This window comes from Electrophorus electricus, chromosome 4 (genome assembly GCF_041902795.1).
Source record: "Electrophorus electricus isolate QZ-2024a chromosome 4, ASM4190279v1, whole genome shotgun sequence".
NCBI classification, from domain to species: Eukaryota; Metazoa; Chordata; class Actinopteri; order Gymnotiformes; family Gymnotidae; genus Electrophorus; species Electrophorus electricus.
The window spans coordinates 8464623-8486668 of record NC_137500.1 but is presented as its reverse complement, the minus strand read 5'-3'; the positions used below and the strand labels follow the sequence as shown (position 1 = coordinate 8486668).

Below are 22046 nucleotides of genomic sequence, written 5' to 3'. Positions count from 1 at the left end.
GAACTTCCCCAACCCAAGAGACTTCACCACGCAGTCTGTCTCCCATTAGTGAAGCCTTGTCTCCAGTCTACCTGACCGCTCGGCCACCTTTGATCTGCCTAAACAGGGAGCTATTGATATTTAAATGATTGATACACCATGTAGCTGCCCTCACTAAACCTTACGTAAATGTCCACATGACAAACTTGCCTTTCATAGAGTAGATTATTAAGTATGATGGCATTTTTCAATGTCCTAGGGTTCAGCGCTGGCCTATTCTGATGCTAAAATGTTTCTCAGTTAGTAGCTCCAGCTCAGTGTCTCAAGGTAAAGCTTGTCCAAGCATTTATTGGTTCTTGCATAAAATGGTACAATTTGAGCATGTCTTCACTATAAAAATATCCTCATAGTTGTCATCCATCATCAAACCAAAAAGTTTTTTAGCCATCACTTTTGTTGCAGATGAGTGGTAATATGACTTCAACATCTGCATTTAGATGGGCTGTTGAATGATTATGGCAAATTTAAAAAAATGTTTATACAACAGGTGTCTGCAGTAGAGGGCTCTCATGTCCAGAATTTACCCAAGAAGGTTCAGTGGTCCTAGCTGGTAATGCTAATGAACATCTCTTGGCCAATTAATTGTATATGGCTCATATTCTACAGATTTATAATCAAGCTTCCTATAGCCTGGGGTCTCCAGCTTTAGATTGTTATCTATATGAGAACTAAATCACTAGCTCCCATTTTGAGGCTGGAACAGGTTTCGACCAGACAGATAACGCTGATGTAAACAAAAATAGTGTGTCAAGGTAATCAGTAGGCCATGCAAATGTAAGAATTATCTCAGTGATATCATTGAACTGAGTGGGACTGGACTGTTGACAGAGAAGCCTCGCTGCCATGCGCCCTTTCCCAGTCCTGTCCCCCCGGCCCCAGTCTCAATGGCCCCTTTACTATCTTGGCTCAAGCTTGTGTAGACGGCAGTTAGCAAGGGGACCTAACTGGGCAATTAGAGAACAGGCCCATTTTAAAGAACAATAGGGCCCATACGTTCAAACAAACCACCCCCTCCTCACATCACAATACCCCCTTAGAGCATGTTTTTCTATCTAATGGTTCTCCTGCCCCTTATTATGCTTGTGTTGCTAAAGTATGGCAAGCCTGTAGAACACTAATGGGTCTCATACAAACATCTGTCTGTCAACGGGTTTTTAGAAGTGACAACTTAAGTAGGTGCAGGCCTTGTTTTTTATGCACATTTTGGATTGCCAGAAGCTGTCAGAGTAAGCAGCAAATATAAAGAAAAAATTAGCAGATAGCAAGGATTAGGAGCCTATGTAAATAAAAGTATTAAATTCTGTTGCCTCTACTCCATCCCAAAGCCAGAGGTTTAAATGTACTTGCTTCACATATACTAGTTGAGCATAAAGAAAAGTTCACCTTTCAGGACAGTACAGATCAGAACATGGATAAGTGTATTTGATGTTATATTATTTTTACTGGAATGAAAACAAGTCAATCACAAAAACACAAGTGTGCAGTCACACAAGCTCATGCGTCCTCACACACACGTCAGACTAGGGTTTAAGACAGCTTACTGGCACCATAGACACACATCAAAGAGCAGCCATGCAGCCAGACAAACTGATAAAAGCAGTCTCCACCTCACTCATTACAACCTCTTTTGATGGCATCCACACATACGTGCAACATATACTGTACTTCCTTCAGTTCAGACTACATTACACTGTACAAGCTTTAAGTGCAAGTCTTGCTGCATACTACAGTTCCTTCTGCTCTTTTCGTTTTGTTCAATTGCATCGTGCATAATGGTTGTGCAAGCATTTTGCCAAGTAGCAGCCTTGCGAATGCTTTTCGCTATTCATTCCCATTTTTCAGGTAATAATGTTTTGAAAGTTTGTTTCATTGTCTAATGATACAAAAAGATTTGTTCACATTTGTCACCACAAATAGTTGTTGGCACTCAATTGTCACTTCCAGACTCAGTAACGGAGACACTGCCACGCCGAGACGCAGCACTGTCTGCAAGTCACAGACTACCTGACTGCTCAGAGTTCTCGAACAGCAGACAGACTTCCATGGATTAAACCAGATATGTGACTCATTTTAAAAAAGGTGAAGGTTAGGATCATTAATGCAGAGTAAAAGCCATATCATTTTACAAGGTTCTTTCACCTATATATTATGAGGTCTAATTACATAGAAACTATGGCAGAAATGGAGATGCTCATCTTCATATTCCATATCCTGTGATTGTCATTCAGTAGTTTAGTGTAAACCATATGAACTCGAGTAAATATTGTGAAATATAAAAGGTAAAAGCTGACAGTATTGTGTAATTGTTCTTTTATTTATTTTGTACACAATACTTGGCATTGATTACAATTCCAGGCCAAAATTCTTCTTAATATCTTCATTCTTCCTTTTCAGAGGCAGGCCTATAGGAGAAAGACAGTTATACTGGTCATATTTCATAAGACAGCAGGATGATCATCTAGCATCTGCCTTACCCACTTAAATATCCAGCAAACCTGAGAAGGTACTATACAGACAATGAAGCTTTCCCTAGATCAGCACAGAATATTCTGTAATGATATATAAACAAAATTAACCCAACCCCAAGAGAACAACATATGCTGTTAGAGGTCATTTATGAATTTGCAAATGCTTTTGTGATTTCAGAACAGGCACAATCTACCTCTGAGCAGCTCTGAGGGAGGCAGGTGGGTCACAACCAAGGAAAGCCCCGTTCTCATATGCATACTGCAGCAGTGCATGAAAACATGGGTCCTGTAGCACAAAACACTGGTCTATACTACAATGACAGTCAAATTAAGTAATGCCTGACTCACAGGTAATGAATCTCTTATAGAGAAGTCCTGCAAAAGAGGACTCATTTTTTCTTCCCTTTAGAATTCTTCAACATGACATTTCCAAGGCAAGATTACCTTAACCAGTATGTGCGGGTTGCCTATGACGACGAGAAGAGCTTTGGGACGAGTGATTGCGACATTGAAGCGTTTGGGGTTGGACAGAAAGCCCAGAGAATTCTGTAGATCACTGCTCGGTAGGGCCTCATTGGAACGTGCCTAAGGGGTTCAAACGTGCTTTAGAAAATCACCGCACTTCAACGCCCTCTCCTGGCTTTATGAAAAAGCAGAATCAAACATCTTTTTCTGGTCTCTCATCCATAACCTACAGCTCTTAGCAGCAAAAAAAAGCTATACTGAAGGTAGATTAGTCCAGAGCGGATGAAGCAGCATACCGTGGACAGAATAATGACCAAGAATTCCTGTCCCTGGAACTCCTCGACTGAGCCCACCTTAATGTCAGCAAGCCCTACCCTGTGCAAAAGCACCCGGATTTTCTCCACCTGATGGCATGGATGAAATTATTAGGAACAGAAAAAAGGTAATCATGTACAATGCATAAGAATCGCAACACATACATGAGACATGTGTATATTCATATTGTGAGATTATTTATTTATGTATTTATTTATTTATTTATTATGCACGCACACGCACACACACACACACACACACCCCCCCCCCAAAAAAAAAAGTCACCACCTAGATTTAAGAGCCTCCCATTGGATAATTACTGCTGGCAACAAGTTATTGAACCCTAACTGATGCAGTTAGTTGCTTCTCATTTGTTAAACAACCATGTCGAAAGACATCCTGTGGTCGTGGAAAAGATGTTAACTGTTTCAGAAGGGTGAAATTATTGGCATGCAATCAAGCAGAGAAAACATTCAAGGAGATTGCTGAAACTACTAAAATCGGGTTAAGAACTGTCCAACGCATTATTAAAAAAATGGAAGGATAGTGGAGAAACATCATCTTCAAGGAACGAATATAGTCGGAAAAAAATTTGAATGATCGTGATCAGTGATCACTTAAACCGTGTGGTGAAATCAAATCGCAGAAAAACAATAGAACTCAGGGATATGTTTAATAGTGAAAGTAAGAGCATTTCCACACGCACAATGCAAAGGGAACTCGGGGGATTGGGACTTTTCACACACGGTTTGGCCACCACAGAGTCCAGACCTGAAACCCATTGAGAATCTTTGGGATGTGTTAGAGAAGACTTTGCGCAGTGGTCCAAATCTCCCATCATCAATACAAATTCTTGGGGAAAAATTAATGCAACTCTGGACAGAAATAAATGTGACATTGCAGAAGCTTGTGGAAACGATGCCACGATTGTGTACCGTAATCAGAACTAAAGGCGGTCCAACGAAAATATCTGAGAGACACCTTTTTTTTGGCCAGGCAGTGTGTGTATATATACACACAAAAAAATAAAATCAGCCACAATACTAAACCACTGACAGATAAAGTGAGGCACACTGATTTTCTCGTTACAATAGCACATGTCAAGAGGTAGGATATTACGAATCAAGTGAACAGTCAGTTACAGAAGTTCACATGTTGGACACAATTAATTGGCAAGCATAAGAATCAGAGCAACTCAGACAAGGGCAAAATAGTGATGGCTAAACGACTAGGTCAGAGCATCTCCAAATGGTGTCAGAACATATAATGCAGTTCCCCAGATCTCAAGGTGATCAAACATCTGTGGGACGTACTAGAAAAACAAGCCAAATCTATGTGGGCTCCATGTAGGCAACTTGCACCGCTTAAAGGATCTGTTGCTAACATCATGGTGCTAGATACCACAGCACACCTTCAGAGGGGTTGTGGAGCACATGACTCAATGGGAAAGACATTTGGTGGCACAAAGGCACCAACACAATATTAGGCCAATGGTTTTACCAATGGCTGATTGGTGTGCATGCAAATCAACATAAAGGAAGTAAGAGACCTGTTTTTTGTAAGGGGCAATGATGCCAATATCAGTAGCCATTATGGGATTGTAGAGTCTTTTGGCTAGCTGGCAGCAGTAGAACATGACCTGCACTGCTTCTGCAGGGTTAAACCAAGATGGATTACTCCCTTCCCTCATCTCTGTACCCTGCAGGGGGAGGGGAGGGGAGAGAGAGCAACAGGTAGAGAGTCATTTATGCATTTATTAAGGAAATCTGTTTTACCTTCTCACCTCATGAAGATAGAAACAGATGGCAATGCCAGCACACAGTTCAGTGCTAATCATTTGGGAAGTAACCATGTTCTGATTTAACCCATGGCAGGCAAAACAATTCAAATGAAGTATTATTAATAGGAACAATAACTGTACCCTGACTCCATGGAAGATAAGTGGAAAGCCCTTAGTGGGAAGCCGGCTCCAGTGACACAGAGAGTCCACTACAGCTCTCTGGGAGCGGACACACAGCTCACCGCCGTAGAACAGCCGAGACGGCAGCGCCAGTAACACTTCATGGGAGCGGTAGTTATACACCAACTTGGTCACCTGAGGAACAGATCACGAAAGTACAGTTCTCAAGCGGAGGAGAGAAACAAATCTGTTAAAGTACCATCTACAGTAGCAAGATAAGTACCACTGCAGATAAACTGAAGATGGTCAATAAAGGCTTGCTCTTTAGTCAAACGAATAGAGGATTACATAATTTACACGAATTTCAAATGCTAGCCATTGGATTTAGCTTTTTATTTGCCCTATTTAACAAATATTTAAGGTAGAAAAAAACTACTGATTTTAGAACAGTGAGCCAATTTCTCCTTCACCAATAATGGATTATAGCCCCTCTCATTGCAGGAGTAAAGAGGGGTGGCCATTAGTCTTTCGAGCAGAGACACTCCAAGTCCAAACACTTCAGACAGCTTGGACTTCACTATGGGACCCAGCTGTCTAGGGTCTCCAGCCAAGACAACCTAGGGGACAAAAGGTGAGGTGGGTAAGGGACAGCTCATCTCACAGTCAGTGAAAACAACCTAGGCAATGCAATTCGATTTGACAGAATGCGTGGTCTAACCTGGCCCGTTTTCTCAGACAGCAGGCCCAGAGGAATCAGACACTCAGGCTCTGTTGCTTGACCAGCTTCATCCACAAAGAGATGAGTGAAATGACCAACACTGAGGAATGAACAGACAGTACTGGTGTTGTACGTTGAGCAGTAATTAAATCCACTAAAGCTAAATCCACTGCATCGTAAGTGGAATGTACGATTGGTGAAATCTCCAAAATGCTTATTTAAAAACACACCACACAACTTGACTGAACTATTAATCAGCGTTGAGACAAATGAGCCATATCTTTAAGCTTGAGCTCTCACCGCAAGCCGATCTGGTAAAACATTCCAGCACTGGAGCAGGTGCTGACCACAATCCGGTGGAAAGAGGCATGACGTACATCCTCACCAGCACGAGAATATTGCCGCAACACCTCTGGAATGTACTGCAGAGAGGGCAAATGTCCAAACACAATGACCAGCAAGATCAAGGTCATCAAAACAATGTTAGTTTGATCTCCAAGAAATGTGATATTAAGTAGTTGGTCAGTCAACCACTAAAAGTACAAATATGAACACTTGAAGATTGCAGTACCTCCTCCTGTCTGCAGGTGGCGTTGACACGTGCCAGGCTGGCATCATGTAGATATCCACTTTCATGCAGTCGAATACAGATAAGGTCTGCAGCACTGTTAGAAGGAGTGCACACAAGCACACGGCTCCCAGGCACACGGTGGTACACCTGCTAATGCATTCTAGGTTAATAAAACTACGGACGACATAAAATTTATGACCATTAAAGTCTGCTGGCAGAGGTGGTCGGTACCTGCAGTATGGCCTCCATGAGTGTGATTGTTTTGCCTGTGCCTGGAGGACCGAACAGGACGTAAGGGGTGGGCCGAGAGTCTCCTCGGAGAATGTACTTGACTGCCTCTTTCTGGGCAGGGTTCAGGTCATCATTAAAAAAGTGGCCTGGGTTTGGGATGGGCTTGGCTGTCGCATGCAAATCTGACAGAAATGACAAGCAACAGTGTTTTTAGATATTCCTCAGTTTGCAAAAAGTGTTTTTGTTTGGTTTTTTTTCCTCCTACATTGTAACGTCTTCTAAATTGTGTCAATTTCAAAAGCTTAGTGTTGTAAATGTATGGACACCGCTTAAAAAAAAAAAAAGGCTGTGAAAAATGTTACATTTACAACCAAAACCTACTCTCTCGAAAAGGGCCTACCTGTTTTGGTCTGCGTGGACACGGAGACCATATCCATTGTCAGAGAAGGTGGCATATCCCCGTTTCCACATGTTGGCTGTCTAACCTAAGTGCGTCATTTATATAGACATGCTAAACAATTTTCAAAAGAATGATTGTGTTTACTTCAATTATCACAGCAGTAGAAAAAGAGGAACAATCAACTCTCACATTAATATGTAATACTGAAAGAAAAAAGAACCAATACACTGCTCAATAGACACTGAGTTCTGTCTTGCTTTGGCATTTCTGGTAAAAGCTGGCTAATAAAAATATATGATTCATATACTTACCACCCACTTTATAAATATTGACTTGTTAGAAACAATTTTAAGGTGTATAGAGAAAATAACTTCTGTTATACTTTCAGTTTGTGTTATCCATTCAACAACTCATTAAGAGTCTCATTAAGTGTTAGGTGGTCATTTTTAGGTGAGAGACCACTGTCAAACTGTCAGTAGCATTAACATTCAAAACCTCCAGCAACACTGCTGTGCCTGATGCTCATTTCAGTGAAACATGTTGGTACATCGACATTACAGCTGCATTGAGAATGGACTGATAAATGATCTTTTTATATACAAATTATTTTTTATATACATGAATGATGGAGAGAAAGAAATGTGGCTAGTCCATTTATGTACTTATTTACAAAATGCATCTCTGAAAAAAAGGAATACAGAAATAATGTATCAACTGAGGTTTTTTGTTTATGCCACTCAAGTATTTTTATATATTTTACATACTTTATGTTTCATATTCTATACCCTTTGGTCAGAAACTGACTTGTGATTAGCAGGATTGAGAATGGCTGACCAGTTGTGAATGACAACAGATTGGCCTACACTGTGCAAATGTACACCTATAAAATACACCAGGTTTGTCCTGTGAGGATAGGTGAAAGGCAGGTATTTATGATTATACATGTTTTGTTTGTCTCACTCACTCACACACAAACACACCTCTTGATCCTGTCGGGCAGGTTCCTCTTGGTCCTCTTTGGAGGGGTGTTCAGTGCCCCACTCTCCAGCCCACACTGGGCTTTGTAACTGCACAACACTGGGGAAGAGCACTAAGCCCGCAACAGACAGTGAGGACAGACTGCACTTCTACTAATGACATCATAAATCACTGTCTGGACTCTAAATACAGGCATTGTAGAAGCAAGCCCAGCTCACCGTTCTCCCCAAAATGCTTGATCTGTTCCAAAGCACAGTGGCATCTCCTCATAGGCAGCCTGGGATTGGACGGGAAAAAAATGTATACACCATTCTCAATGCTTTAGGTCAAGGGAATGTTTTAAGGGCTAAGCAACAGCTAGCAGAAAAGCTAAAAAGAAACAGATGTCAGAAATTGTCATGAGGACATATGGTGGACAATAGAAAATAGCTGGCTAATGCACAACATCTGACCATGTGGGTGTTAATGGTACAGGGAGATGTAGCTTAATAAAGATCATATACAAGGCATTAGTCTATTTATTTTTATTAGATTGGGTGGGAGAGAGATATGATTTGGCAGTTCAGTGTTTTTTACAGTAAGAATAATTGTAAGCAATTCTGAAACATCAAAAAAGCAATTCAATGCAATTTATTTCTTCTTTTTTTTTTTAACCATATACCTCATTAACCACCTTTGCTTCCCAAATGTCTTCACTAGTGGTTATGTAGTAAACACCAAGAATTAAAATATCTTTAGCTGGTGCTCAGGCTTTAAGATTATACAGATGAGTGTTGGGGCTTTACAAAAGGCTTGTAAGTAAAAACCGACATTTCCAGCCCCACTCACTTCCTTGTTTGGACATGTTTATTACTCATGTGGAAGAAAGCTCAAATTGGTCCAGACTCATTACCAATCTGAGGCTTCTAAAGAACAGTTCCACTGAACTGGTTCATGACAGAGGTCCAAAAAGCACCTGTTGTATGTAAACTCCACATCCAGAGGCTCCCCCAGGTAGCTGTTCTGAAACTCAGTGTTTACCCGCAAGCTCACATCCTCTTCGCTGATCTGTAGGCATCAAGCAGCAGTATCAGGATGCTAGATTCTAAGAAGAATTATAGTCTCTGATCTTTAAAAAAAAAACACCATACTCTGAACTGAAGTCTATTTAATAAAGCAAAGCACCTCAGTCACATAGCTGATATACTCCAACACTATCCCGCCAATGCATGGTTTCTTCAGAACAACTTTGTCTCCTGCAAAGAAGCAGACACAGTAAAAACTCAGATTATTCAGCCAATATTCTGCAATCAAAGGACTGAATATACTGGACAGACAAAGATGTACAGTTTTCCCTCACCTATGAAAAGGCTGGGCCTTCCCTCACTAAGCCCAGGCACTTCCAGGTGCAGATGTCCTGCTCCCTTCCTGAGGAGAGCACCACTGATACTGAACTCTCTGAGCTCCTTCTCCGCCTGCAGCTCCTCCAGCCACAGTAGGGCAGAGAAACGATCCAGCATGGAGGTCAGACACAGGGGCTTGGGGAAAAGGGAAAGTAACAAACCTTTATAAAGCATTTACTCCTCTGAATTTAGAGATGTTTACCTGCAGCACTCTGCAAAAGGCATACAAGCACGCCCTCCCCACCAAGAAAAGCCCTGTGGCCAAGCGATCGCTCACCTCCCCAAGAGCAGGCCGAACTACCAGCACATCCTTCTGGCCTTCCACACACTCTCTGAGAGCCTGCGGCACCTGGTAAGACCCCAGGAAATGAGGCAAGTGACGTCTCACAAGCCTGCTCCAAAACAGCAAGCCAGGGCAGCAGTTTAAAACACACACAAGGATAGAAATATGACAATGAGACGATTAAGTCAGAGAAACAGAGTAACATTTACGGATGTGTAGATTTAGAATATCCACACTAGTAACATCTACCTGTGCTCATATTTGTGAAGACCTACCTGGTTGGAGGTGCAGGAGCCAAAACTGTGACGACCTTAGCAGGGTGTTGTGGTGGAGGTAGTGACTGTGCTGGGATGTAGGGAGCGCTGGGTTTCAACAGACTCTCCTCAGCACTGTTCACCACAACCTCCAAGCGCCGCCCAATGGTGAAGGAGCAGAAGTGCAACAACAGCAGCTCTCTACACCGACCAAGACTCCTTTGGAGGACATGGAGTTATAGAAGACGCTTCAGGTACAATTACAAAACATGCAAAAAAAAAAAAAAATCTAAATTAGAAAGGAAAGGCAGGCCAAGTTAACCTTCTTAAAATGTCATTTTAGTGTACTCATAAGTGAACAAAGAAATAAATGAATTTATTTGCAGAATCCCAAAAAGACGCACTTGGCAACTAAAGTATTTACTTTTACAGTGAAACATTTAACATGTGTAAAGGCTGAAAAAACAGGAAATTAACAGTACAATTTAGCTGACTTTAGTGTGAAATGTATAACAAGAGGTCAATGCCATTTGATATTCTTATTTCACTCACTTAGCCTGGCAGCTCACTGTGATGGACAGCTTCTCTCCTGGCACGATCTCCACGTTTCTCTTCATTGCCAGAATAACTGTTTTCTCCTCAGCATCTCTCTCTCCATTACCCTTGATTCCACCATGCTCATTTACCTCAATTTGGCTTTCGTGGCATTCTCCCATTTCCTCTACAGGCCCAGCCCTGCCTACAAGGCCCCAGTTGGAGCTACAGAAGGAAGGTTCCAAAGGGGTGGTCTGTTTACAGTTTGGGTGAATATTGACAGAACATGGTACAGGGCCGAGACTAAACTGCTCCTCAGAGTTCCAGAGAGCAAATTCACAACACTTCAGTGTGTGGGCCTCCAAGCTTGTATTGCTAGTTCAGAAAACAAGAGAGATATTGGCAATTTATGAAGTGAGAACTTTTAGCAAAAATTGGAACCAAAACAAGCTGTTGCCTGGGTTCAGATGTGCTATTTATGTAAGAATTTGTTTTTAAATAATAAACCTCAACTATAAAAATGAAGTGTTTTGAATGACTAGCAATGCCTGGCAACATGCGTCATCACTGTAACTCACTGAATCCAGACCAACAGCTCCTTGCTTTCCCCAAGTAGCAGAGATCCAAAATTAGTTTCCTTACTGACCACCAGTCCCCCTTTATTCTCCAGCAAGGTGTCGAGCTCAGCCTCAGGCAAGACTGGTACTAACGCATTCGGGCTATACACGGTGGATGCAGAGACAAAGTGAAGAAAATGTGTGAAGGACAATAAAAGTTTAAGTAATGATTCAGGGGTCAACAATAACGAAGTGCGCACGGTGTTAACAAAACAACTTAGCTGAGGTCAAGCTCAATGCACTTGAACATTAAACCCCTCATCATGCAAAAAAAAAAAAAAAAATGTTGTTATCCATTTGCACATTCAGTCAAAACAAATCAATATTATCTGATATCTATACAAACGACATCAGAACGAAGCAAAATTCTAAGCATGTCTGCAGCTTCATTCCCTCCTGGAAAGTTTTCATGGGTCGATTTTCACCCCTCTGTACCTGAGACGTTCCGGAAAGTTTGTAGGGAATATCCTAACAAAGCAGGTGAACGTTGCTCTCTTGCTGAAACTACAAATTTTAGAAAACAGCTGCTCGCGTGTCACAACAAATCTGTGTCACATTGTGTGTAGAGCAGCAAAAAGCTATCGGGTCAGGACATATGCCGTTTTGATTAATTTAGTCAATTTGGAATTGGCTTCACTGTCATATGCATAATTAAAAGAAAGACCTTTTACAGACTATACATGAAATGCTTACAAATTAAAAATGGACTGGAACTTGGTAGCCCATACTGAATAGACATGGCTTTTAGAAGGTAAACCAATATCCACCAACTTGTGTGGAGAATGTTAAGACTCATAACTAACATGAATTAATTTATAATAAAAAAGAAATACAACTCAGCAGTAGGACGATGAGCAGTTTTATTTACAAATGTTTAAATCATTAGGTGATGAGGTCATCATTTAAGGTGAATTTTTGGTCATGAACCCTTTGTGAAAGCTTTGTTATGAAATGTTTATTACAAAACATTTGCTTCTTCATAGCAAAGATAGGTTAAGGTAAAGTTGTCAGAATGTACACTTAATGTATTTAGTTAAGGTTATTTATTCTTACAATATCTTGTGTGTACTTATTTATATGTGAATGGTGCTCTAAAATGCAAAGATTTGTTCAGGACAGTAGAAATTTGGTTCGGAACAGTGAACTTTCTGCTTGCCTCACTCATAAAAAGGTTTATGCTGAACCCTGCAATTTATGGATTAAACCCTATGGGCAACCTTTCTGGATAAATGATCGAATGAAAACATGGTGAGCAGATGGAGGCGTGTGAGCGAGGGACTGAATGAGAGACTTGCCTTTGTTCGGTGGGAGCCATGCAGAGGGCTCTCCAGCAATAGAATGACTGGCAGCTCTCCACTACCACAACACTCACTACATCTCCTGGTGTGGGTCTGTACCCAGCAGGCAACAGCAGGGAGTCCAGACTGAAAAATACACTGTCTTCCACAACTCCATTACTACCAAACACACTTGACACACACACCTGCAACAGAGTGAGAGAGAAAGGTGGAAAAGGGGTCTGGCTTCAACTTTAGTTTTTCTTTTTTAGGCAGATTTGTCTCGCTACATAAATCTGTGCAAATTATTTGCAACAAATCAACTAAGCTCTCTTGCTTGGTCATGCATCTTAACACAACTAAACAAGTATGAAAATCTTCACAAAAAACATCTAGGTCAGGGTGGATTGCCCTGAACCGATATAAAGCCCACAGTCTGAACCGCTATGACATGGCAATTGAGTGAAGTGAGGGGCAGAAAAAGATCAAATCATAGCAAACAGAAAAAACAAAGTAAATGTGTTTGCACACTCACACGATCCATTCGCTGGTATCGTAGTGGTCTGACAGTTTTCGCCTGACTGCTCCACTCAGCGGGGCTGACGAAGTAGTTCGCCTGCACCCAGTCACCTTTCATGGGTTCAAAACCTGACAGGGAGAAAGAGACCAAGATGATAAGACAACATACCTGATGTATGAACAATGTGCTGTATTATTAGCACATGTTACTTTACCTTCACACAAGGCTGATCTGGGAAAATATGTTGTTTGATTTATAAATCCTCCATCTTTGTCACATGAGGTTACTGTTCCAATCAGAGGCCTGAGTTTTTGAGTATCCAGCTCAAGTGATGTCCTGCCCCCACCCTCCCAAGAATCCAGCTGCTTCTCCACCTTTAGTGAAGAAAGAACACCAACTACAGTGTGATTCAGCACCCCAAAGGGTGTTCCACAAATTTCTGGGCCCTGTGCAAATACAGTCTATGCCCACCCTACCCCTCAAACATCCCAAAATATTCAAAATAATAATAACAACAACAATTCTAATATGCATCATCAAATACTCATGAAAGGTAATGCAGCATTCATTTTAATACCTAATAAAATTGTCAGTCAGATTTTAGAACACTTCACCTAACAATTCACACCATTGGGATTATAGGTTTGACTGCTAGTATGGCCATCTATGTCCCGCTTATGTAATACATTTAAAAGCAGTCTGTTAGATACATTTCTTTCTCTTATATTTCTGTGAAAATGTTAAATAAATAAATGCCAATAATAAAATACTCCACCTGACGGCGTTTATTGCAAATAGCTGCCACCTGATGAGAAGTGACTGCAAGGTAGCTACTCAGTTTAGCCTACCAACACAAGTTTAAAATCGTGTGTGCGTGTCCTGGGAGCCAACTCCACCTAGTGGCCCTTACTAGTCATTCCCACCAGGACCTCGTCCCCCCCACCCCGAAAAGCTGAGGCAAAAGGCTTTACACAAGCGAAATGAACATCACCACCTAAAGTCATACCGATGGTGAACTACACCAACCATACTATGAAGCAATGGTACATGTATATGTATTAAACCTGAAAATTACAAAACATTCCACGACAGGAGGCGTTTCGATAAACCCAGTAGAGATGTGCAAGAAGCAGGCCACATACCCTCAGTGCTCTCCACCCGCCATGCGCTCCGTCTCGGACAGCGAGAGCACGGACAGGGTCCCCCACGCACAGCGGCGCGCCCCCCAGCACCTCGGCGGTGGTGAAGTACACGGTCTGATCGATCAGCCCGTGATCCTGGCACAGCTGTGTCACCCTGCCGCCTCGGAGCACCTGACGGAGCTCATCCGTACCTATCAGGTGAACCAAATCATATAAATGTTGCTGGCCACCACGGCATGAAACAAGAAACGCGCATTTACCCATATTCATTAAATAGCGCAAGGGATCGTTTTAGCGAAGAAATGTTGTTTATCCTCAACACAAGTAATGTTCAGAAACCGAATCGCTCCTGTTAGTCTAGCGGACAACACACCGCCACCATAATCGCCTTCCTCTACGTCCTCGACGGTCCTCCACAGCGGCGAAAGCAACTTGGATATCAAAAACTGTACAGCTGCCACCATGTCTTCTACACAGCTACCAAAGAATAAATTAGACGAGTAAACAAACTGAATAAGGCATACGTTATTTAACTGGACAATTTCACTGCACCCAACTCAACATTTTTGTTCGTGATTACATTTTAACCAGTTAAACGGGACAGCGTAGCTAGCTAGCTGCCTTAGCTATGATAGCTAAGGTAACAAAAACAGCACTTAATGTCTAAAAGGACAGATAAGTAAACGAAAGTGTTCATTATTTCAAAAAATATAAAAGTTACACATGAATCACACTAGTTTAGCAGTTACTGACTTGGTTACAAGCCAAGTTACTTGTGCGGCAAGCTAGACAACCCGCTTTTTCTCACTCCCACTCGATGACACACTTGTCTAACGCAACATGTGCGGTTATCTAGATTAGTTTCCAGCTACCACACCTTTACCCAAAACAGCCACTATAACGTTAAACAATATTACTGAACTAGCTAGCTATAATAACAGGGGAATTCGCACTGTTCTGTTCAACGAGAAAAACAATATAATGCAATAAAAGACTTAAGTGTACTGTTTAGCTTCGAGACAAAGAAAACATTGAAAACCGTCCCCAGTTGATATAACGTGATGTCAATTAACTTAACCTAGCTAAGTTACCACATGCCCCACCTTCACACGCTTTAAATTGGGATGTAACTATATGCGCGATTTTACGGTATTTCGGCACATGGGGTAGTGGAACTGTCTTGGTATTGTGGGAAATTTCTCATAAATAGATAACCATACTGTCTCCAAGCCCCATTAACAACATTAGGATATTAATATAGATTTATGAAAAAATAGTACAGTGAAATCTGCCCAAACGTACTCTGCTGATAGGCAAGGGCTCCTCCCTCATTTGGTAGTCGAATTGTCTTTGTATTTTGGGAAATGTCTGTGAAACAGATCTCTAAATTCAGCTAATACAAAATGAATACATATTCGCCTAAGGTAGTACGATTTTAATATGGGTTTGTGAAAAAATTGTACAGTGAAATCTGGCCAAACTTACTCTGCTAATAGCCAAGAGCTCCTACTCTTATGTGGTAGTGGAATTGTCTTGGCCCAAGGCGAAGTTTTTGAAATATAGATGTCCAAATTCAGTCTATTCAAAATGAGTGCCTTAATTCACCTAAAGGTAGTGTGTGTGTGTGTATAATCTAATCAAACATCATTACAAAACCAAGGATGACTTGACCATGAGTTGCTAAAGCGCGGATAGCCTGATTGCGGTACCTTCACTCACCCACAAAACTCAGAATATCCTGAACATAAAATAACTGAATAGCACCTGCTGCAGCATTACAAAGAATGCATCTCTGAGCAACCTTAAATAGCTAAATACCTTAGGTAAATGCCCTATTACCCAATATAAAATAAACACTTCTGAACACTTTGAGAATAGTATGCCTAATTATTTGTTATCCTTCACCAAGTAGCCCAGTGCTCAAGCACAGGCAGGTCAGCCAATTTGTCCTTCTGTGCCTGATAAGCCAATCTGGCTGGGGTTACAAGCCCATATCCAGGTACCAGACCACTCCAGAATCACTCGCTTGATGCGTCAAGGCATCATCCTCACTCACAGACTACTGAAAAACATCCACTTCCAATAGTGAAACACTCTCTTCCTCCAAGGCCTCAGGCAAATGTACAGTACTTCTTCAGAAAGTAAAGCTTCTCATTACGCAAACCTGTTAGTGGCCAGAGAATCAGTGTAACAGTGCTACTGTCTCCTGAAAAACACTAACTGCCTAGTAGTTACTAACTACCTTCTGAAAAAAAACACTCAACCACTGAGAAACATTCACAACATTTGAATCCAGAGCTTTGATTTTTACACTGCACAAACCTACTGGCTGCAGGCCCCTAAATTGTGATGTAACAGGTGAGTCATTGTAATGTGAAAGATTGAGGCTATAAGACTGAGACCAACAGCTGGCTGACAGACCTGAGCAACCATGCAGATAAGGAGAAACCAAAAGCTTGACAAAAACAAGGCTGAAATAAAATAGAAGGAGTGGGAAGATGGAAATGAGGTTTTAAAATATTACACTGGATTTTTCCAGTTTGGTTCTATAAATAATGGCAACAGGATTGCTTCTAGTTAGTATTATACAGATACAGAGGGGTCACACATTGGCGGTCTCTGGTCATCCCCTTTTCTGGAATACATGTTGAAAGAAATGGTCCTGCCTGCAGCATAGAACAAGAGAGAATTTCACTATCAGGGACACAAAACTTTTCATTATGATTACACAGAATTCAGGATCTTAGAGGAGCATGAGAAGTTGAGAGCAGGAGCAGACCCACCAAAGCTTGACACTGAACAATACTGGAAAAGCAGCACAAATGAACCAGCTACTAACCTGAATGGTTAACAGAAGGCCAGTCAGTCCTAATCCTGATCCTGATGACCTGCCTCTGTATAACATGGAAGCTCCATAACATGAGTAGGCACATGACTCAATACAGGAGCAGGGCCCAGAAAGGCATTGGCAAGAACACCAGAGGAGCCAAACAAACCCTGGGTAGCTTCCTGTGAAAGAAAGGGTCGAATCCTTCGTATGTTACAGAGGAGGAATCTGCAAGACTGGGTTAGATTAGAAACATGAGTTGAGAACGACAACTGGTTGTCCAAAGTTACACCCAGGCTACGGGCAGCTTCAAATGGTGATACCAGGGAGTTCTCAAAGGAAACATTGAGGTCATGGTAAGGGTTGGGAGTACCTGGGATGAACAGAAGCTCAGTTTTACTGGAGTTGAGCTTCAAGTGGTGGGCTGTCATCCATGATGCGATGTCAGTCAAGCATGCCGAAATACGTCTGGAGACCTGCATGTTGGAGGGTGGAAAAGAAAGAAATAATTGAGTGTCATCGGCATAGCAGTGGTAGGAGAAACCATGAGAAGATATTACATCACCAAGAGAAAGAGTATACAAAGAGAAGAGAAGGGGGCCCAAAACTGAGCCTTGTGGAACACCAGTGGAGAGTCTACATGGTTTGGATGTGGATCCTCTCCATGTCACCTGATAGGACTGTCCATCCAGATAGGACTGAAACCATCTCCAAGCAGAGCCAGTCACACCAAGCCTGGAAAGAACAGAGAGAAGAATGTTGTGGTTCACTGTGTCAAAGGCTGCTGAAAGGTCTAGAAGAATCAAAACAGATGACTGTTTGGCAGCTTTAGCGGCATGAAATTTCTCAGTCACCGCTATGAGGGCCGTTTCTGTAGAATGTGCCGGTTTGTAGCCAGACTGATTGGAATCGTGCAGCTGGTTCTGGGTGAGAAAAAGAGACAATTGATTATAAACTGCTCGTTCAAGGGCTTTTGAGAGGAAAGAGAGAAGTGATACCGGTCTGCAGTTGGTAATGCTGGAGCTGTCAAGTGTGACCTTCTTGAGGATTGGTACCACCCTGGCAGTTTTGAATGCAGTAGGCACGTATCCAGAAGATAAGGAGTTGTTGATGATGACAGAGATGAAAGGAAGCAGATCTCTTGCGATTGTCTGGAACAGAGCAGAAGGAATTGGATCCAGCGGACATGTAGTCAGATTGCTGGAAGTCAGGAGATGAAGAATTTCATCTGTGGAGAGAGGAGAAAAAGAAGTCGGAGAGTTGGATGTTGGGGAATGCACATTAGTTGGAGGAGTGGGAACAGAGGAAAAGGACTGGCGGATTGCTGCAACCTTCTCCTCAAAGAAGGTGATTAAATCTTCCGGAGTAAGAGATGGGGGGGGGGGGGAGGATTAAGGAGAGAAGAAAAAATAGTGAAGAGCTTGTGTGGATCAGATGATGATGATTCGAATTTCTCTCTGTAGTAGGATGACTTTGCAGATGTTACTTCCAATGATAACTTGGAAAGGAGAGACTTGAAACTATTACCAAGAGTGGCTATGGATCCAGGCTACTGAATGGAGCAACCATCAGTCACCTCCTCTACATGGATGACATGAAGTTGTATGCCAGAAGTGAACGAAACATTGACATCCAGAATTTTGCATCTTGAAGTCATATGTTCTACCAAATCTAAGACAAAGGCACAAGATCACAGTATATGAGTCTTGGGTGATCATACAGTTTATTCTTGTATTGACTGATTCTTAGGTTTAAGATAGCCAACATTCCAAGTAACTATTCCAGTTAGGTTTAAGATTAGGTTTAAGTTTAAGTTAGGTTTAAGCCTACATTCCAAGTAAAGATACACCTTGTTCTAAGGTGGACAGTACTGTCAGTGGATTGAGACACGTGGTTCTAAAAGCACAGAAATACACAGTGGAAAACTTCTTAGCACATATATCAAACAGATAAATACCAATGAGTAACATTGTTCATTATTATGCATCCATAAACACAACTTACACACAGTATAGGTGTAGTGCCAGACCATTTAATGCTTTATACATCAACAAAGGTATTTTAAAGTCAATTCAAAATGTAACTGGCACACACTGTAGAGCTAATGAGTGACTAATGTAGACAAACTTTCCAGCTCTAGTAAGGGCACTGGCTGCTGCATTTTCTACAAGTTGTTATTTATAATAACCGTTTAGAGCATCCAATTGGAAGACCATTACAATAATCTAATCTTGATTAAATAGATTTGTTGACCAATTTCTCTTCATCTGATGAGGAAACTATATGTTTTAGTTTAGCAATATTACATAAAGGCAGTTTTAGTAATATTACACATGTGACTATATATTATAATAATAATATAATATAACTATAACACTTTTTTTTTTTTTTAGAACAGTTTTAGGTGTTACTAAAAAGCCATCAAGATTTTGTAAAATATTAGATATTTTGCCTTATGCAGCTTTGGGTCCAAGCAGTAACACCTCAGTATTATCAGATAATGTTCTTCAATGGTGATCTTCAGTAAGCCATTTCAAATGCAGGTTTCCTTCTACAGTAAAAAATAGAGAAAAGGTCAATTGCATGCAAGAGACTTATATGCAAAATTGCCAGTACCTGCTGCCTTTGGGAATTAAATAACCCACTATTAGAAGCAGCACTCTGAGGAGGCACCATATTTGTGCTGCTGTCTGTCTTGTACTCCCATATTTGTTGAGAAGATCTGTGTTTATTGTTATTACAGATGGCTTGTTGTGGGTATCACAAAAAATAGATTATGATTCGTTATAGCCAAGTAGTGTAATCTATGATGTCAAAGATAACACAAATTAAAGTGTAAATGGTACCTAAATGGTATTAAGGGGTCGGTACACAAAAATAACAATTTGAGGTTATTTTATGCACTCTGCAGTGCCCAAATAAATGTTGACTTGAAGCAGAAGTATGTAGATAATCACATACTTCTAACATGTTGAGCAAGGAGAAAAAATACTGTGCAGGGCCTTTAAATCATTTGTTACTGTGGCACTTATAAACTATATAATCTAAAGTCAATTGGGAAATAGCGTTATTATAATCAGGCGATGCGGTGGAAATCCTATAGCCGACCTCATGCTCGCGAGACTTTGTATCGGTCCAAATCTGATCTGACTATTGGCTGGAGCCACGTGACGTCATCACGCCCACCCGCCCCCTCCTCTCTGAGCAAAACCGTCTTGTCTCGCGTTTAAAAGGGTGGCGGGAAGCGCTGGGTTATTTCTTATTTCTTTATCTCTACTCAGGGAGGTAACGGCTGAAATTTTTTTTTTTTTTTTTTTTTTAAAGAAAAGGAGCGATATGGTCAGGACGAAAGCCGACAGTGTCCCTGCGACCTACCGGAAAGGTAAGCGTTTAAACGGCAGCGATAGTCACAGGTTCGTCGGTGTAGTGAAGTGTCTACTATAAGCCACTCAGATGACCAAATTTTGTTTTTGTTTTGCTCCACAATTAACTGCTCAGCGGAGGCTAGCTACCCAAGAACTGATCTTCGATCGTTGGGTTTAGATGTCTGTACGCTCGGAGAAGTGACTTGCTGGCTAGTAAAAGCTGAGCTTGCTGTGGTGCCTTTAGTCTCCCGCCTATTGGTTTGAGTGATGCTATATTAAATGTAGCTGGCGTTAGCTAATCTATCTAGTTAATATATAGAGGACATCCATCCAAGAAGTATTCAACCGGCTTCTTTATTACTGTTTAATGCACTAGACGGCTGCCTAGATACTCGGAAATATGTATTTATAAATGACAGCAAGTAGGATCCCCTCGCTGAGGTTAACGACCATTCAGATTGAGAATTTGCCATACGTTAGCTATGCTAAACTAGCTGTCTTGCTTGTTGATGGTGAACTGCTACTTCTTTTATTAAGTTTCCGTTTTTTGTCGTGAAAACCTCAAACATAGTACCTTTTGTTAGCTCGCTATATTCGCCAAGTCCATTAGTGTAGAACATTAGAAAATTAAGCGAGGAAATGTTTGGCTGTGTTTATAACCTGGGAGAAATGGCGCCAGAACTGCTGCGCCAATAAGGGTGCTTTTCGGGGTTGGGTGCTCAACGTCGACTTGTAGCTCACGTTAAATAGTTTTCATTCACAGCGATGTAGCTAACTAATGTAAAAGTATAACAATAAAACTAACCGGAATGTTTTTGTTTTAGCGGTCGCTGCTTCGGCGCCCAGGAAGTCACTTGGCGCCTCCAGTTCTGCCAATTCATCGAGCAGCAGCTCTCAAGCAGGCACCCCTGGTTGGTTTAACGCTTAATTCTAGCTGTTGTGTTTTTGCTGCAGTCTCACATTTTCATATCCCTATATCTGGTCCAATCTTTAAAATTCAACCGACCAGTTTCTGGTTAGTTTTATATTGTATCAAATGCCTGGTAACGTTTTTGTTTTGTTTTTTTCAACCATATGTAATGGATACCTAAGGCGTTAGAAAGTCATATTGAAATTTGTATGATTGCAGTTGCAAGCATAGTTTTCTGTTTTAGCCAAAAACAAATATGCTGGTGGAAACCCTGTGTGTCCACGTCCCACGCCAACGTGGCAGAAAGGCATCGGGGACTTCTTTGGTGGCCCCGGCAGGAAGCCAGAGAAGGAGAACTTGCACCCTTCGTCTGATGGGGAGGAGGCTGGGGGCAGTGGCGTGTCCAATATGCCCAGAAAGTAAGTTCTGTGGCACAGTTCAAACAGCCTAGGTGGCAAAGGTTCTTAAGTGTGTGCATTTGCTTTTCTGTTGTGTAGGAAAGAGATGTTCTCCATCTATGTTGATTTTTCATTTTGACTCTTTCAGATCCAGACCACTCCCAGAAGATGAGGATGAATAACACGTTTGATCAATGTATTGATGCTTGAATTTTTAATGTAAATGTTTGTAAATAATTTATACCATTCATTTTTGTATATAACTTTAATAAACTGTCTTTCAAAATCTGTAGTTTTTTGCGGTGATCTTGGGAGGGGGCAATGTTGCACTGACCTTTTTCCAGGAGATGGCAAATGGCACATCTAGGTTTCTGGCTGAAACTTGTACATCCAGAGGATCTTTAATCAAGCCAGAGCTAAGGTTTTGAGAAATGAATAAGGTTAAGTAGGAG

At 41.4% G+C, this 22046-nt stretch overlaps 2 protein-coding genes and 1 long non-coding RNA gene across 3 annotated transcripts; 1 reads left to right on the top strand and 2 right to left on the bottom strand.

Annotated features, from left to right (window-relative positions):
• Window positions 1-2375: 2375 nt before the first annotated feature.
• Window positions 2376-15794, bottom strand: mov10l1 (Mov10 like RNA helicase 1). Its single transcript, XM_081712174.1, has 26 exons — window positions 14468-15794; window positions 14095-14285; window positions 13167-13326; window positions 12968-13080; window positions 12451-12638; window positions 11117-11257; window positions 10557-10913; window positions 10026-10223; window positions 9745-9859; window positions 9425-9602; window positions 9250-9320; window positions 9041-9132; window positions 8304-8362; window positions 8088-8197; window positions 7108-7192; window positions 6708-6889; window positions 6477-6623; window positions 6206-6327; window positions 5906-6005; window positions 5658-5804; window positions 5209-5382; window positions 4837-4986; window positions 3269-3376; window positions 2952-3092; window positions 2702-2793; window positions 2376-2441 (listed from the first exon to the last, which is right to left on the bottom strand). Exons 1-26 carry the CDS (start codon window positions 14556-14558, stop codon window positions 2417-2419), a joined length of 3537 nt encoding a protein of 1178 aa, XP_081568300.1. The 5' UTR covers window positions 14559-15794; the 3' UTR covers window positions 2376-2416.
• A 1167-nt stretch (window positions 15795-16961) lies between these two features.
• LOC145657659 (uncharacterized) lies at window positions 16962-17769 on the bottom strand. Its single transcript, XR_014123534.1, has 3 exons — window positions 17593-17769; window positions 17295-17397; window positions 16962-17103 (listed from the first exon to the last, which is right to left on the bottom strand). It is a non-coding gene; the product is annotated as an uncharacterized LOC145657659 (long non-coding RNA).
• A 2350-nt stretch (window positions 17770-20119) lies between these two features.
• Window positions 20120-21883, top strand: pclaf (PCNA clamp associated factor). Its single transcript, XM_027001042.3, has 4 exons — window positions 20120-20303; window positions 21111-21197; window positions 21441-21615; window positions 21743-21883. The coding sequence occupies exons 1-4, from the start codon at window positions 20258-20260 to the stop codon at window positions 21774-21776; spliced, it is 342 nt and encodes a 113-aa protein (XP_026856843.1). The 5' UTR covers window positions 20120-20257; the 3' UTR covers window positions 21777-21883.
• Window positions 21884-22046: the final 163 nt, after the last annotated feature.

What these genes read in the sequence shown, in the direction of transcription:
- mov10l1 (XM_081712174.1), bottom strand. Translation starts at nt 14,558, where the DNA reads ATGGTGGCAGCTGTACAGTTTTTGATATCCAAGTTGCTTTCGCCGCTG. An exon ending in GCGGGTGGAGAGCACTGAGG is followed by an intron (nt 13,327 to 14,094) that starts GTATGTGGCCTG and finishes TCTTCACTAAAG; the next exon opens with GTGGAGAAGCAGCTGGATTC. An exon ending in CTGCCCGACAGGATCAAGAG is followed by an intron (nt 7,193 to 8,087) that starts GTGTGTTTGTGT and finishes TGACGCACTTAG; the next exon opens with GTTAGACAGCCAACATGTGG.
- pclaf (XM_027001042.3), top strand. Translation starts at nt 20,258, where the DNA reads ATGGTCAGGACGAAAGCCGACAGTGTCCCTGCGACCTACCGGAAAG. An exon ending in CCCTGCGACCTACCGGAAAG is followed by an intron (nt 20,304 to 21,110) that starts GTAAGCGTTTAA and finishes TTTTTGTTTTAG; the next exon opens with CGGTCGCTGCTTCGGCGCCC. An exon ending in GTGTCCAATATGCCCAGAAA is followed by an intron (nt 21,616 to 21,742) that starts GTAAGTTCTGTG and finishes TGACTCTTTCAG; the next exon opens with ATCCAGACCACTCCCAGAAG.